Genomic DNA, 18875 nt, shown 5'->3' on the forward strand with positions numbered 1-18875 from the left:
ATATTAATTAAACATATAAAAAACAAAGCTATTTAAATAAATAATGTGGTTCTTTGCAAGCAGCACAACAAGACTCTGAATGTCATGCTACACAGTATGTGCAGTTTTTCAAAGAATACAGAGAACAAAAGATAAAGGTAGAGAAAGACAGGCTCAAATTTGCTTAGCATAAATACCTAGAAAATTCAAATCATTTCTTGATAACAGACTTGTATAATAGAAAGGGGATGAGAGACAGAAAGAAGGGAAAAGCAATTAAAAAGGTGAGCAGAGCAATCAAAGCAGTGTAAATGGCATAGAAGAATGCTACAGAATAAAAATGGAACATAAGATATACACGACTAACATTACTATTAAGAACTGAATCGGAAAAAGGATATTCTTACACTCGCAGATAGGTTTGGGGTTGCTCCATTTGCCCTCCTTGTTGCAGAGGCTCGAGTTGTGTCCAACCAATCTGAAATTATGGTTACAGCGATAAAAAACCTGGGTGCCTTCTACAGGAGAGTGTTCAACATTGCTGTGGTGGACTTGTCCATTCTCCAATGATAGCCAGATACGTGGACACTGGCGCACTGCAGAATACAGAAGGAGATATAAACAAAGAGGGCTGCTTTATTCATTGATTGATGATTTCTACATAGACTTAGATGGCTGCGCACCTAAAGTGCATGTATTGTGTTACTATAAAAGAAAACACAAAGTTTTATGCTCAGAGAAGATAATAATTAAGTAATAGTGAAGAACAAAATCAGTGTAGAAGAGTTCGATTATAGACAATACCAATAAGTTCAAATCATGTTACTTGGTTAGAATATAATGTACTTAATAAAGAACAGTAAACCACGTATCAGCACTGACTTGTTCAGGCTGCTGTCCACTTACTTATTGATGCTTAAGCGCAAGACGAGGAAGCCTGCTACTCTCTTCCATCTCAAAAAGCAACTCATTTAGATCACTATAAGTACTAATAGATACCAAGTCTCTTACTTTAATTAACTGACTGAACAATACGTTTATATGCTGCACACATTGAGCATTGGAATGAAATTCAATAATCTGATTTACAGTGTAAAGCCCAATAATTCCTGGGACAGTTATGAAAATTTCTATGCATTTTGCCACTCTAAGGTGAACCATAAAAACCAATGAGCAGAGCCTTCAACTTAAACACAACGGCATGTAAACAAGAAGCTGTAAAGCCAGTTTTAGAACAAACTGAAATGGAACCTTTAATTGAATCAAGCAGTAGTGATGACAAAGTGAATTGGTCCTCCAAAGCTGACACGGAGAGTGAAACTGATGCATGCAGCACTGTACAACCAGATATGCCGTGATATGGCTGGTGAATTTGGTCATCTTAAGGCTCACCATGGTGCAAGTAGGTGTGATGGCAAAATGATTGCAATCAAGCAGAAGGTCAAGAAAAATGTGAGCCCTCTAAACACTGTTCACAATGTTGCAGCTATCATTAATGTCATGGGAAATGTAGAAGTCATTAAGCCTTGTGCTGTGGTAACCTACAATAATACAAGGGGCCCGTCGAATGTGAGGATCAGGCACTGCTATACTACCCTCTCACATGCAAGCAACAAAAATAACTATTGTAACAAAAGTGTGTAAAGGAATAAGCTTCTACTCCCCCAGTTGTAACATTGGCCTGTGTTGTGGTGATTGTTGCAAAGCATGTCATATTAAGAACATGCACTAAATCTGAACCAGTATAGTAGGGAACACAAGACATACCTATTGCACTATATTTATGTTGACGTTTTAATAATTACATGTTTCTGTTTCACATAATATTTTTTCTTGTTGAAAAAAAATTCAACATTTTTGGCTACTGATTGCATCTCTACTGTCTGAGACCCTCACCTATAGCCCTGCCTGTTCTATTCTTTGTATGTGTAGGTGTGTCTGGCTGGCTCGATAACTACAAACATAAAAGAAAAGAATTAAGAGGGATGCAATAGATTTTCTGTGTTTGCTTTTACAATATAGAAGCTTCATTCTCATACACTAATAGTGGAAGTAATAGCAGTATATATAAAATTATTAATATAAAATCAACAGATGGATATGTCTTTTGTGTGACCCATCTTCTATTTTGGTAACTTTACTCCAACTCTTCTGGTTTAATTCAGCTTTTACCTTGAGCTATTCTGCCTGTAGCAGTCTCCTAATTTTGGATAACATACTTGCTTTCAACCACAGTGTTCTGATGACATTCAGAGTCTAATATTTTCAGTGCCTATAAAAATTTATCAACATCTAGGAATTTTTCACATTTTATTGCTATACAACACTAAATCACAGTGAATTTAATTTGGCTATACTTGATACTAATTAACAGAAAATAACTATTTAATGCCAAAGTCAAAACAGATCTCTTCAAAGTGGTCTAAACTAATTACAAATATAAAACACAAAAAATGTATTATGTTTCCCCCCTTCAATTCAGTTTGTAGTAGAGAGTCTTTTTGTATTCTTGACAGCAATGAGTCTATGTGGACAGGTTTCTTTCAGATTTGTACATCTGAGCACTATAGTTCTTCCCCATTCTTCTTTGCAAAACTGCTGAAATTCTGTCAGGTTGCATGGAGATTGAGAGTGTAGACAATATCATCCACTTGCAGAGCCACAGCATCATACGTCACCGCAGTTCTAGACCCACAGTTGTAGACCCGCGGTTACAGACCCGGAAGTGATGTCTTCGTCGTTTCAGGACTGACTTTATAAAGTTACTTTTGGAAGGTTTTGGCAGGTCTCGGCAAAGCGCGGAAAGTAACGTCGGGTCAAGGACCCGTTCAGAAATTAAGAGATAAAAATGAGAAGGGATAAACAGTACATCAAACTAAATACAGTAATCCCTCCTCGATCGCGGGGGTTGCGTTCCAGAACCCCCCGCGATAGATGAAAATCCGCGAAGTAGAAACCATATGTTTGTATGGTTATTTTTATATATTTTAAGCCCTTAGAAACTCTCCCACACTGTTAACATTAATAGGGCCCTCTAGACATGAAATAACACCCTTTAGTCAAAAGTTTAAACTGTGCTCCATGACAAGACAGAGATGACAGTTCTTTCTCACAATTAAAAGAATGCAAACATATCTTCTCTTCAAAGGAGCACCGTCAGGAGCAGAGAATGTCAGAGAGAGAGTGAGATAAAAGCAAACAATCAAAAAATTTATACATGCTTTTAAGTATACAGAAGCACCGCGATAAAGCGGCATTTTGTAGAGGAGCGTCCGTATCCTCTAGGCAAACAGCCTCTGTGCAAACAGCCCCTCTGCTCACACCCCTTCCGTCAGGTGCAGAGAATGTCAGAGAGGGTGAGAGAGACTGAGAAAAGCAAACAATCAAGCACCGCGAGGGAAGCATATCTTATATCATTGAGGAGTTTTAGTTAATATGTAATACGTGCTCTGATTGGGTAGCTTCTAAGCCATCCGCCAATAGCGTCCCTTGTATGAAATCAACTGGGCAAACAAACTGAGGAAGCATGTACCATAAATTAAAAGACCCATTGTCCGCAGAAACCAGCGAAAAATCCGTGATATATATTTAGATATGCTTACAATTAAAATCCGCGATAGAGTGAAGCCGCAAAAGTTGAAGCGCGATATAGCAAGGGATTACTGTAATACGCATCATTGTGAAGTTCAGAGGGCTTCTGCCATCACATTGTGTCATACATCAAACTAAACAATACGGATCGTTTCTGTGAAATATTAATATTAACATTTACGTTGTGTTTGGGTCTGTGGGAATCATTTAACATGTTGACAAAATTAAAATCATCGAGATCTTTGTTAATTGAAAATAGTTTTTTAGTTTACATTCATGAAATGAAGTATACAATATAATTATAATTGTTACACCATGTTATAGTTTAGTAAAACGTTTATAATAAAAGTGATTACATTTTTTAAAATGTACTATGCATGTGTGCAATATTGTTCTAAACCAATTTAGAATTAACATTTAAGTCAATCTAATATTTTAATATGCATGTGAAGAAAACGGCAATACATATTCTACACTGAATTATGCTATATATTAATTGCATTATATAGAACTGCTCTAGTTTTTGCCACTTATTATTATAAACGATGGGCCATCAAAAGAAAAAAAAAATACTAATAAGAACACAATTTATTTATATAGTACCCTGTCCAGAATTCAGAAAGAACAACAGGACCAATATAACATTGGCTACAAATAATATCTTCACTAAATAAAGATAAATACAGGATATATAAAACATTCAAATAGAATAAAAGACAATAATCCAGACTAAAATACAAAATATAATACTACAAACAAATCTTGAACAAATAGCATAAATTGTGATTAAAATGCAAACCCCGAGTACCTGGACAGATAAAGGGGGCAAATTGAAAGAAGGGGCAGAATGTCAGGTCTGTTTAATGTCTTCCTAAACAAATGAATGGAGTCAGCTGATGTCATTAATTTCAGGAGGCCATTCCACAGTCTGGACGCTATATAGAGCTGAAGGCCCTGCCGTCACCCACAGAGTGCAGGTTAGTGTGAGGCACAGAATGACAGGACCTTAGTGGGCAGGTCAATAACAGAATTTGATATTCAATCCTGTAAGACACAGGGAGCAGGGAAGGTGCAGCAGGATGGCTGTGATGTGCTCGCTGTTGGTGGTTTGTGTCAGGAATCTTGCAGTTGAGTTTTGAATCAGCTGGAGCTGTGATATGAGATTAGAAGTGGCACCTGCCAGTAGTGACTTACAATAATCAATGCAGGATGTGATAAAAACAGGGACAAGTTTCTCAGCATTCGAAAAGGAGAGGAATGAGCAAACATAAGGAATGTGACACAGGTGGAAGTAAGAATGTTTCTTAATGTGGCTTACATGGGTGAAATAAGAAAAGGAGGAATCAAAGTGGCACCGAGATTGTTTTCAGTAAAAGAAGGTCTGATGAGATCATCACCAAGAATGGCTGAAGAGGAGTTTGTTTTCTTAAGTTACACTTTAGTGCCACTTTGCAGGAGTTCAGTTATGTTGCAATTTAATTTTAAGGAGTTTTGCTCTGTTCAAGATTTAATTTTAATTTAATTTCACTGAGGTAAGTTGTGAGCAGAAAAAGCTGTGATGAAGTGTCACTTTTAACACTGAAATAGATCTAAGCATCATCTGCATAAAATGATAGACCAGTCCAAAGCTACGAATAACTTGCTGAAGGGGAAGCACAGAGATACAGAAGAGCAGAGGATGTCATTTCATTAACAAAGGGTTAGTCAGATGGAGGAACTCCTGTGAGAAATTAAGGCATGAGGGTTGCCCTGGACATGACATAAGCTGCATGGCCACAACACCATATGCAATAATTTACTTTTACACAAACTGGGACAGCAGCTCCTCAAGAGGAAGGTAACAATGCTTAGGACAATAAGGAAAAATAAGCCAGAGCTTCCATCTCAACTGCTGGCCACACAGAATAGGCCAGTGAAAATATTAAGATTTGTCTAAACAAATGACACATCCTTGGTGCACAATGTGATCTGCATAAGGATAGGAGATTCCATGGCCAGAAATGATAATGGACTATAATGCTACAAAAACAGGAGAGGAGAATTTAGACAAAACATTATGCTGGATGCTGGCCACAGGTAATTTTTTCAACATACTGAACATCTCAGAAAAAAATACTTTTGTCATCTCGACAACCTTGAACTGAGACTGGAACAGGGAGAAGGAGAGGAGCAGGGTAAACCATTGGTGACACCTCATATGCTACTGGGACGGCATGTGCCAAAGACCCCAGCATGTACAGCCATTGTGTACTTTGTAGATTTAACAGTCCAATCCACAGGAGAACCAATGACGGCATAGTGTGTATGCATAATAAGTGTATTTGTGTGTCTCACTGTGTCATTTTAACCTGCTGAACGGTACAGTTATTACAGTATTGTGTAGAAAATTAAAATATTCAGTTCTGCTTGATAAACAAATAGAATGTGATCTGAGGGTAAAAAGTAAACAGGTTATTTACATTGCTTGTTAAATTAAAGTGGCCATCTGATTTAAAAAAAAGTCCCTCAATAATACATACATAGCAAAAATGTAATCATAAGTTGAGATTCTACACAATTATATTTCATTCTTCTCAAAGAGAAATTAAAATATGATGTTTGTAAACTACTGCATTTGTGAAGGATTGAAGTGTGGGGCTATCTAAAACTATCATTGAGTGTATTTCAGTAATTTATGTAGTGACTTATAAAACCACAATATTACATTAAAATATACTGCTCAAAAAAATTAAAGGAACCCTTTTTAATCCGAGTATTGCATCAAGTCAGTGAAACTTGTGAGCTATTGATCTGGTCAGTGAAGTAGCAGAGGGGCTTGTTAATCAGTTTCAGCTGCTTTGGTGCACTAGAGGGGCAACAGTGAGACGACCCCCAAAACAGGAATGAATGGTTTAACAGGGAGGCCACTGACATTTTTACCTCCTCATCTGTTTTGTCACTCGTTTTGCATTTGGCTATGGTCAGTGTCACTACTGGTAGCATGAGGCCATACCTGGACCCTACAGAGCTAGCACAGGTAGTCCAGCTTCTCCAGGATGGCAGACACATCAATATGTGAAATGCCAGAAGTTTGCTGTGTCTCCCAGCACAGTCTCAAGGGCACTGAGGAGATTCCAGGAAACAGGCAGTTACTCTAGGAGAACTGGACAGGGCCCCTCATAGAAGGTCCTTAACCCATCAGCAGGACTGAAAGAACAGGATGAGCACTGCCAGAGCATACAAAATGATCTCCAGCAAGCAGGCCACTGGTATGAATGTCTCTGAGCAAACAATCAGAAACAGACTTCATGAGGGTGGCCCGAGGGCCCAACATCCTCTAGTGGGCGCCGTGGAGCTTAACTGGCATTTGCCATAGAATACCAGGATTGCCAGGTCCACCACTGGCGCCCTGTGATTTTCACAGATGAGAGCAGGTTCATCCTGAGCACATATGTCAGACATGAAAGGGTCTGGAGAAGCCGCGGAGAACATTATGCTGCCTGTAACATCGTTCAGCATGACCGGTTTGGTGGTGGGTCAGTGATGGTCAGACTGGGGAGGCATATAACTGGAGGGACGGACCAACCTCTACAAGCTAGACAACGGCACCTTACGTATTACGTATTACGTATCGGGATGAAATCCTTGGACCCATTGTCAGACCCTATGTAGCTTATGTAATGTCCAGGGCAACCCTCATGCCTTAATTTATAATATAATAATTAAGTTATCTTAATTTTATAATATAATCTTATATCACAGCTCCAGCTGATTCAAAACTCAACTGCAAGATTCCTGACACAAACCACCAACAGCGAGCACATCACAGCCATCCTGCTGCACCTTCCCTGCTCCCTGTGTCTTACAGGATTGAATATCAAATTCAGTTCTTGACCTGCCCAATAAGGTCCTCTCATTCTGTGCCCCCACTAACCTGCACTCTGTGGGTGACAGCAGAGCCTTTAGCTCTATATAGCGCCCTAACTGTGGACTGACCTCCCTAAATTAATTACATCAGCTGACAAACATTCATTTGTTTTTAACTCATTTGTTTAGGAAGACATTAAACAGACCTGTCATTCTGCCCCTTCTTTCAGTTTACCCCCTTTATCTGTCCAGGTACTCAGGGTTTGCATTTTTATCACAACTTATGCTATTTGTTCAAGATTTTTATGTTGTATTTTAGTCTGAATTATTGTCTTTTATTCTATTTGAATGTTTTGTATATCCTGTATTTATGTTTATTTAGTGAGATATTATTTGTAGCCAATGTTATAACGGTCCTGTTGTTCTTTCTGAATTTTGGGCATAGGACGAGTGCTAAATAAATAAATTGTGTTCTTATTAGTATTTTATTTTTTTTCTTTTGATGGCCCATCGTTTATAATAATAAGTGACAAAAACTAGAGCGGTTCTATATAATGCAATTAATATATAGCATAATTCAATGTAGAATATGTATTGCCGTTTTCTTCACATACATGTTTAAAAATATTAGATTGGCTTAAATGTTTATTCTAAATTGGTTTAGTACAATATTGCACACATACCTAGTACATTTTAAAAAAACGTAATCACTTATTATAAACGTTTTCCTAAACTCTAACGTGGTGGAAACATTGTAATTACATTGTATATTTCGTTTCATGAATGTAAACGAAAAACTATTTTCAATTAACACATGATCTTAGTTTTGCCGACATGTTAAATGGTTCCCACAGACCTGAACACAACGTAAATGTTAATATTAATATTTCACAGAAACGAATCCGTATTGTTTAGTTTAATGTATGACACAACGTGATGTCAGAAACCCTCTGAACTTCAAAATGATGCATATATATTTGGTTTGATGTACTTGTTTTTCTTCTCGTTTTTAGCGCTTAATTTCTGAACGGGTCCTTGACCTAACTTTACTTTCCGGGTTTTGCAGAGACCTGCCGAAACCTTCCAAAAGTAAGTTTACGAAGTCAGTCCTGAAACGACAGAGACGTCACTTCCGGGTCTGTAACTGTGGGTCTACAACTGCGGTGATGTATGGTGCTGTGGCTCTGCAAGTGGATGCTTCTCAGTGAAGAGCCTGTTTGAGGCCCAGCCACAGATCCTCAGTTGGATTGAGATCTGGACTCTGACTCAACCACTCCAATGCATTTTTTAAGTCGTTCATGTATAGCTCTACCTTTACGGCGTTGTTGTCTTACTGGAAACAAATCTCCTGAGGAGCAGGTTTATTGTGGATTGCACCAGGTTTTCCTCCAGGATTTTTCCATATTTTATTGAATTCAATTCATTTACCAGAACAAGCCTTTCAAAGCCTGCTGCAGAGAACTAGCCCCATAGCATAATCTTGCACCACCATACTTCACAGTGGGGGATTACGCATTTTCGATAAGGTGCAGTGTTCAAACATGGCGTTCAGTCTGATGGCCATAAAAAAGCTCAATTTTGGTCCTATCAGATTTTAGAACCTTCTTCTGTCTGACTTCAGTGTCTCACAAGTGCCATCTGGCAAACTCTAGCTGAAATTATAGTATTTGTCTTTGAAGTACCCGGGTAGCAGTGATTGTATGAATAGCCTCTCCAAACACAGCTACTCAGTTATCATATTTCTCTTGTTGTTCTTCTTCACTTGTCTTCTTCTTGCATGAAAACTCAGTTCTAGTGTATGGACTGCTCTAGGTAGATTTTCATCTATGGTCACGTTTTCCATTTTTTAATGATTGACTTAACTGGACTCCAAAGGATATTCAGTTACTTGGATATTTTCTTGTCTTCTTTTTTGTTTTATGTAATTTTTGTTTAAAATCATACATAATAATAATAATAATAACAACATTTATATGGTATTTTAGAGAAACACAAAAATGAAATATTGTTTATGTAAAATACACTGTGGTTAAATAACAGACCAACAGAGTAGGTGATAAATGATGATACACAGTCATGCACCGTTTTATGGCTCCATTTGGGACAAGTCATTGCAATTGAGGCTCTGTGGTTCTGGTGTGGGTCACCGGTATTCATACTTTAACTGTCGGTATGGAGTAGCACAAACTGATCTTCCTATCTCAGCTGCTACACACCAGGTTCATGTAAGGCAATGTTTCACGTTCACTAGATCTCACTGTCACTAAGTCATGGGTCACGGTGGGTCGCCTAAACCAGTGTTTCTCAACTAACTTTGTTGCAACCTTTCTTGCCTTTGGTGGCTCATTGGTTGCCATTGCTGGTTCAGGCATAGGTCGGTAATGGGTTACTTAATCAATCAGCAGCACTGTGTGATATGTTTCCCCATTTCTAAGGCAGTTCATTTTACCAAGTGGGACTCCTGATTGGGTTCATTTCACCAAGGGAGCAGTTTGCAGTTTCTGCTAGTGGGTCATCAATGAATGTAAAAAGGCAAAACTGGGGTGCAAGATCATAATGGTTGAAAAGTACTGGTGTAAGGAAGGCGGACTGGGCTTAATATTTAAGAATTAGCCACATGAGGCAGCGTCGATCAAAACAAACTTTAAAGGGCATCGCAAGGGTCAGAAAACATATGACACCCTGTGAAATAATAATAACCAAAGGTGCATTACTGTGAATAGTTTTGGCCATTTTTAGGACATTTTCCTATTGTTTTACTTTGGCCTTCAGCAATAAGTACAAAATGCCTCAAATCAGTCGGGCCTAAATCAGCATATGACTTATTGTAATAAAAATGCTGAAATTGTAGTTTATGAGATATTATATCCTAAATATTCATGATATCAGCTTGCATGTCATTTTTTAAACAGTGCTTTTTAAATTTACATTCAAACCATTCTGCACAAATAAGGAAATGTAATATTAGAATTAATTCACGGTTATTATTCTTTAAACACACTTCCAAGCCTAGTGCTAAAGATTTAGTGCTCTGGGCATATTCTGAATATTTGATTGACTTAACAATGACTATGAGTAACTGAATTTGTTTTATGAAGGCTTTGTTTTTTTGGTAAAATATTATAGACATACAGGGGTGACATGAGGGGTCCTTTCATCGAATTGGCTGGCCCAGCACTGTTTCAGCCGTGGAATGGCCAAATGGGGGAGGCAGGTTGATGGATGAGGTCTCCGGGACTCTAAACAAATCCAAATCATATAATGTGATATCATCTACTGTTAAATTCTGCTACATACTTCTAAAATTTGTATTTGTATACTGTATTGAGGATTTGTTCTGTTCTATGTATTGTATTGTATTGTATTGTATTGACCCCCTTCTTTTTGACACCCACTGCACGCCCAGCCTACCTGGAAAGGGGTCTCTCTTTGAACTGCCTTTCCCAAGGTTTCTTCAATTTTTTCTCTACAAGGTTTTTTTGGGAGGTTTTCCTTATCTTCTTAGAGAGTCAAGGCTGGGGGGCTGTCAAGAGGCAGGGCCTGTTAAAGCCCATTGCAGCACTTCCTGTGTGATTTTGGGCTATACAAAAATAAATTGTATTGTATTGTAAATTGTGTACATACATGGCCTTCACTTCACTAACGGCACTGAAACCAACTTACCTATTCTCTTTTACCTAGTTATGTGTGTGATGTTGAAACAGACTCCACTAGTAAATCTGTGATAGATCAGGTTCCCCATATTTTTTTCATTCTGCATTGAGAATGGGTGGTCAGAAGGCTAAGTGCTGATGGATTCTGTTTAGAACTGAATTTTATTTATCCTCTCCTGTTTCTGTTTCAGTTTGATATTAATCAAACAGTTAAGGGTACAGGCATTCTGTTAGGAAGAGAACTTTTTTTTCTTTTTTAACTTTCCTTGTGCTGTTTTGACTTGCTAATATTTATACATGTTAAGAATTTAATTTATATTTCACATATTTTTAACACGTCTGTAGGTATTGTCACAAGGAGGTGTGAAATGACCAAAAATGCAAATGATATAGCCGTGAGCTTACACTTGCAATGTGTCCTCCATGCTAGAAATTCATTTGTAGCCTACATTTTCACACATAGAAAAATACAAAGAGACAAAAACTAAATTAACTGCTTGAACTGATGAGGTGGAATTGTTTTTGAGAGTAAAAAATTAATATAAGGAGAACAAAGTGGATGAGAAAATGTAATGAGCAAAATTCAATCAGGGAAAAGCCACGTAATGAGCACAAGCCAATCCCAGTATGATTAGAGTCTGCAATTTCAAAACTCTATATTTTCACCCATCCAGACTGCCTCTCTGAGCTAAGTTTTCAAAAAAACGTACAGACCCGACAAGTAATTTTAAGTGTCTCCCTTTTTTAAGGAGTTAAAAATGCCAGGACGGATTTAAAAAAAAAGTCAAAAACAGAGAATAATGTCTGCATTTTTCAACAAAAACATATTAGTAAAAACATAGCCTCAGACAGTGCTGACTACATTTATATTTGTATTTATTCATTTGGCAGACACTTTTATCCAGAGTGCCTATCAAATGAGGTAAACAATCAAGTAAGTTAGGCTAAGGCCTGTTTGTTCATCAAGTGTAGTAGGACAGGTAACAAAAAGTTGATTGCCACAAGTGATAAAGATGTAATAAATAATAAATATACAACCTGGGATTACAATCTATAAGGCAATTAAACTTAGTCTAACAACAAATATCACAGGGCAAAGTTTTTCTTTTAGTATCATCTAGACAAGATATTCGCAGAACAGATGGGGTTTCAATTGCTTCTTGAATACCATAAGGGAATCAGCAGTTTGGATGGAGGTGGGCAGCTTGTTCCACCTACTAGAAACTACACAGGGAAAGAGTCTGGATTGAGACTTGATACCACACAGAGGTGGCATCTCCAGACTTTGTCTACTGGCAGACCTGAGTGGGCTTGAAGGAGTATAGCACCTCACCAGTGTCTCCATCAATTACACAAGTGTTGAGCCATTGACTACTCTGTAGGCCAGCATCAGAGATTTGAACTCAGTGCAAGCTGCTTCAGGGAGCCAATGTAGTGACCAGAAGAGGGGAGTGACATGAGCCCATCTCGGCTGGTTAATTACAAGATGGGCATCTGCATTCTGATGTAGGAAGAGGAAACAGTTGTAAAATAGCCTTAAATGCATTCTTTTTTTCAATATTTACCACAAAGACTGATAAAAAAAACATAGAACTCATTTAAGCTTACAGCAGAAGGACTTTTTTAATGTGTTACAGTTGGGAGAATTGAATAAAGACAATTCTAGTTTCTAGAAATAGAAAATCTATTCAGAGAGTTGTTGTCTTACTTGTAACTATACTATTATAATATAAGCATATTGAATATATCATATAGTGTGGTGCTTATTGTGCTTTTATTGTATTTTTGTTTTTAAGTGCACTGTGTGTATAAATGAATACAGCACTCTGGTCTTGTTAAACAAGAAGTGTTACATAAGAATAAATAAAACTGAATTAAATTAAATTGAATATTTCATGGATATCCTAGCAAATATATCACAAGGCTAACACTGACTACAAATATTACTCATAAGAATTACAAAATATAAAACTAATTAAGCAAATGTGAATGCAAGAACATTTTTGTCCCAAGGCAATCCCTACAAAAAAGAATGGCTAAAGAATATAATTACATGTTTTGACAAGAATGGGCTCCTTTGCCCAACACCGCTCAGCATTTCTTATTTCCTCTAACATTTTGAAAAATATTGTGTAATTAATGTATGAAGATTCTCACGATGCTGCTTTTAAAAACTCTAGAAGCTCTCTAGAACTTCTGTCCAAAATCTGTCCTGAACCTTCCAGCTGTACTTTCTTGTTTTTGGTGAAGAACTGATTTTAAAGTACAAGCTCATCATTCACACTGTTAACTCCATGTTTAACACTTTGATCATGTCACTTCATAATCTGATTATCTCAAGACTAAAAGATTCATCTCCTTCAACCTACCTTCACAACTTGTATCCCACAATTCATTTTTTTTTTCATTTTATTGATTTTGTTAAAATTAAATAACATTTCATACAAGCAAGTCAAGTTTAACAAATCTAGGTTCGAAACAAATCAACCCCCAACTGTGAGAAAGAAAGCTAGGCCAACAGAGTAAAAATAAGTAAATAGATAAATTAATAAATTAATACAAATAAATAGAATAAAAAAGAGGGGAGAGAATCTGCTTCCTCAATTTAAACGCTTGTTCTAAAATGTTATTGATTAGATCAAGCTCATCATTCACACTGTTAACTCCATGTATTACATTTCCATCATGTCACTTCATAATCTGTTTGTCTCAAGACTAAAAGATTCATCTCCTTCAACCTACTTTCACAACTCATACCCCACAATCCTAGACTAAGCCTGGCAGTTGGTTTCTGGATTTCCTATCCATCTTATACACAACTTTGAACTCTTTTTGGAAACACACTCATGATAATGTGCATTTGTTTCCTGCTGAGATGACAGTAAATGTGCCACCAACATGGGAGCACAGTTCCATTTATTTAGCAAGATTGGATGAAGTAATTGTCCCAGATCCACACCAGCTGATAAATTAGAAAGACAACTTACTGAAGTGTCCATCTGCAATGTACGGGGATATTTTTACTTTGTTTTATCCCTCTGAATGAACAATGAGATGATGAAAAACAACAAGTGCAGTAAAGCATTTCACTGAATCCCCCCACCCCAGCAGTAAAGTGGGTTGTATTCAACTAAACCCTTTTAACAGCATTGCTTCTTTATCTATTTTTTTTGAAAGCAGACGTACAAATAAAAGTGATGACCATGCCATGTGGGTGTTATTTCAGTCATTGGTTTAATGCAGAAACAGCGTGGCACTCCTGCATTGCTGGAAAAGAAACGTCATGTGGCAACGTCACAGCATTTTATGAAAGGTAAGACAATTTTGTTCATAATTACAATTTTCACATCTTAGCAAGTATAGATATTTACTAGCCTATTAGGTGCAGCCATGAGCAGGCGCTATACCTCAACAGTGATTTGGCAAGAGATGCATCTGTGCTGCTACACTGCTTTATGACAAGTGGATCTGCTAGTGGACAGATGGGTTGGAATACTGTGCAAAATGTAATAATTCACACTGAGCTCCTACATCAATGCTTATTGGTTCCTGGTCTGTCTATTTTCATATTTGAATATTGCAATTCAATATAGCATTTCCATCTTCCAAAATACAGCAAGACAGATTTATTGATTAAAATGTGAGCCAATTCATGTTGTGAGGACAGGATAGGAAGCATTGGCTCTGGTTAGCTACAGAAAGAAGCAGGACCGATGGCTGGTTTCAAGGTTCTGAGACGTGGCCGTATTCGAGTCTACTGATGAATTCAATTGAGTAGAGGAGAATGGAGAGAAGACACAGGAACAGAAGCAGAAAGGAGGATCCAGAGTATAATAATATATAATATAATATATATAATATATAATATAACAATATAATAGTAATCAGTGTAGAGGGCAAATAGCCAGGTGACCTGTGGGGCACCGACTGAGGTGGCAGTTCAGAAGAAGAATCAGATTTCTATTCATTAGATGGATGTTTGGGCTTCATAATTTTTTCCCCAGTCTAAATTCATTACTTCAATTCTCCCTGGAAAAACCAATGTAGTGAGATTTAATTGCAAGAGTCAACATTTTGGGCATCAAATGGCACTGACTTGCACATGTGTAATTGTTCATGAACCATAAATTCAACCAATCCTTAACTAACCCGAATAGTGTAGGTCATGTCAAGCATATTTTCTGTCATTAATTACCTTTGACATTTCAAGGCAACATTTTTTGTCATCCTTATGTACTGCTTTGACAGAATTCTGAACCTCATCTCTTGACTGAGGCATAGAAAGGTTTTGGTACAAGATGACTAGGTGAGAATGAATCTCCTAGTGTTAGAAATTTTGTTATAATTCAGCAAGATCACTTGGTCATGAGAAAAGAAATGTATACCTTAACAACCACAAATGGTATAAACTCGTGATTAACATATTTTAGAACATAAAATGTATCTTTAGCTAGTTGGAAAATCAGCACCATAGAATACCCTTTTGAGGTTCAGGCTGAAAATGTTTTTATTACTCCTCGCATGTATAACAAATACAGTACCTTGCAAATTTTTATGCCTACTATACTATATTTTATTTTTTTTTGGCTTATTTAGTTACATACGCTTACAACTCTTGTGAATATACTTAATTACTCTCTGTCACTGCCTGGGTGACAAATTTAAATATTGTATTTTGGAAGACTTGAAAGCCTGGGGTTTATATATTTTTCCTGATATCCAGTTATAATATGTGGGCTGACAAATCTGAAGAGGAAATCCTTATGTCCAAGAATCATTAATGTAAATTCTCATTCACCAGGTCTGACTCTGCCTCTCCTAGGGACTTGCCCTAGATGGTCTTCCTGTAAGCCAGCTTATATGCCTCTGTTAACCTCACCCTTCCCTCGAGGACTCCCAGGCCAGGCTCTAACCAAGCACTGAGTAAAGACCCCGAAGAGACAAATAGACAGTTAATCACATGGGTAGAACCAAGTGTAAAATGAAAGTAAGAGAGACAAGAGGAAAAAAAATGGGATAATTTGAAGTAAAGAGGTGCAGTGCTTAATATTCAGAGACTATATTATTTTGCTTTTTTTCTTGACCTAATAAAAATATATTGTAAATACCTGGAGAGAAGGAAGCAGGAAGTGAGTGCTCTTTCCCTGTACTGCCTAGCTGTCATATTAATTATTAAAATATTAACTGCATGTTTAAGTTTATATAAGATTAGTGTTTATGCTACAAAGACTTAAAAAATCAATACCGTCATGCGCTGAGTTACGGCTCCATTTTGCTGTATTTCAGATTGGCTCTATGTCAGTCACAAAGTGTACACGTCGTTGCAAAGTGAGGGTCTGTGGGCCTGCCAACATAGTGTAGCACAAACTGACGTTCAAATCTTGACATCCACATGCTGGATGCATGTAAGGCAATGCTTCTGCACTGTTGTTGCGCCATTGCTGGGTCACAGGTTGCAGTTGTTGGTTCATGAGTGGGTCGTCATGGGTGGGCTACGCCAGTGTTTCTCGACCACTGGGTCACAACTCAGGCTGCCGTTGATGGATTTCAGGTTGCCATGGTTGGTCCGTTATTGGTGGGTCATCCATCCATCCATCCATTTCCTAACCCGCTGAATCCGAATACAGGGTCATACGGGGGTATGACAGGGTCATACTGTGGAATATTTTTTGCCATTTCTTATTGAGTTTGTTTCACCAAAGGAAACCCACTATTGTGCTTGTTTCAACAAGGGGTCAGTTTGCAATTGCTGCTAATGGGTCATCAATGAACTGAAAAATAAAAAACTTGATTGTGGTACCATAAAGGTTGAGAAACTCCGGTGGAAGGGAAGGGAAGGCAGCGCCATGTAGAGTGGCAATGATCGAAACAAACCTTAAAGGGCCTTCCATGAGTCAGAAAACATATGAGACCCTATGAAATGATAATAATAATAATAATAATAATAAAGGATTTATTGCTGCATTTGGCTGTTGTTTTGCTTTGGTCCATGGCCATAAGTATGAATCACCTTAACTCGGTTGGTCATATATCAGTGTATGACTGTAATTATTTTTGTAACACAACATTGTATATTAATGACACTAATATCCAGCATTTTATACATTACTTTGTGAGGTATAATGCCAAACACAAATAAGAGCTTGATATTAAATTCATAGTAAACTGTCAATTACCATGTCATATACTTATGAGCTGAGCAGAAGGGATTACACAAGAAGAATTACTAGTGCCAAACCCCCATGGATTTGTTTGGACTTCTAACAATACTGATATGTGGGTAGCAAAGGTGTCCATTTAACAATACATAGCGTTCCATTAGGAGTTTGGGATATACCGGTAGAAATTTTCATATATAATTTTTTATCATAGCGGAAGACATCAAGAAGCCTTCTTTGTTACTTGTCGCACAAGAGACAGGGCGTGGTGGGGAATGGCTGACAAATGATTCTTTTAAAATAACAACTCATTCTTAAAGTTTTGTATTTTATTGTGGTTTATTGCCTGTTATTAAGATGCAACGCTTTGTGTTTCCTGTATTTATTTTTAATTATGGGACACAGTCTGGACTCCCTGGAGGTCGTAGTGGAGGAAAGAATGAAATTAAAACTACCATTCTGAACAATGCTGCACATCGTCTCTCTGACAGACTAAAACTGAGGACTTTCAAACAACAAATCATCCAGCAGAAGAGTCTGGAAAAGCTACTGGGGCTTCTTTATACCAACAGCAAAATGACAGAATAATGCCTCACTGGGACTGGGACTGCCAAGTCAGAACTTTTCTTTTCCTTTTAAATTTTCTTCCTGTACAGTCTTTCTGCTGTGTATTCAGACCAAAGTGTGTGTGTATTTATTTATTTATGTACCTATTTATGTATTTATTTATTTACAGAGCTACTATAAAAAGCCAGATTTCCCCATAGGCACAAATATACAAAGCTCAATCCAGTGTTTTTTGCAAATATTATTTTGTGTCCAGTGTTGTGTATTTTGATCTTTTTTCTGCTTTTTATCTGATGTTCATTCTGAAATTCTGTGAAGCGGTTTGGGCATTATTAAATAAAGGCATTATACAAGTAAAAGGTATTATTATCATTATTATTATTATTATTAATTATTTGCTTAAAATAGTCCTTATGAAAAGAAACATTACAATAAATCTACTCACTCCTAATCTCTATAATTTGGCCACCAGAAGCACCTAAGATGGATTCAGTCTGAAAAGTATTATACTGTGATATAAACAGTATAAATACAATATAAGAATTTTCAGTTATACTGCCCAACACTGTGTCTTGCTTTTATTGTTAATTATTAGGTAACTAGAAAAATAATACTTACAAAACTAAACGTATAATGTTTTCATATTAAATGTCTTAATTTAACATTTAAACAGATTAAATAACTAATAACAACTATTGCTAAAACTCTAATGGTCTTCAGAAAACAGATTCACTGAAAATGTATAAATTATTTATAAATTATATGATGTATCAGAAATAATAACTGAAATTCATTTAAAAATTGCTTGAAACAGTAACAGTTTAAATATTTAAAAACAAATAATGATTTGTATAATAGACAGTGCAGCAAAAACACTTTTTTAATAAAATAGTAGAAAAACACTGCTTGTTCATAAATAAATATGAGCTGTTGTAGAAGAACATATAAAATTCTTTTTTACTCCAGTTGCTGTAGATGAAAGAAAATGCAAGCTCACCTCTTGGAAACAAGTAGAACTGTAATTCAAACTCAGAATAAATTCAGTCATTTTGGATGAATTGCAGGCAAACATAACATAAAT

The 18875-nt window shown here is 36.9% G+C and overlaps 1 protein-coding gene across 3 annotated transcripts in view; it reads right to left on the reverse strand.

Annotated features, from left to right (window-relative positions):
- Positions 1-18875, reverse strand: part of gabbr1b (gamma-aminobutyric acid (GABA) B receptor, 1b) — a 770225-nt gene that overhangs the window by 417318 nt on the left and 334032 nt on the right. For all 3 annotated transcript variants that reach the window (XM_039768692.1, XM_039768693.1, XM_039768691.1), the window contains one exon: positions 387-575. In XM_039768692.1, coding sequence (XP_039624626.1) covers positions 387-575 — 189 coding nt within the window. The remainder of the gene's footprint in view (positions 1-386; positions 576-18875) is intronic.

This window comes from Polypterus senegalus, chromosome 11 (assembly GCF_016835505.1).
Source record: "Polypterus senegalus isolate Bchr_013 chromosome 11, ASM1683550v1, whole genome shotgun sequence".
In the NCBI taxonomy this organism is placed as follows: Eukaryota; Metazoa; Chordata; class Cladistia; order Polypteriformes; family Polypteridae; genus Polypterus; species Polypterus senegalus.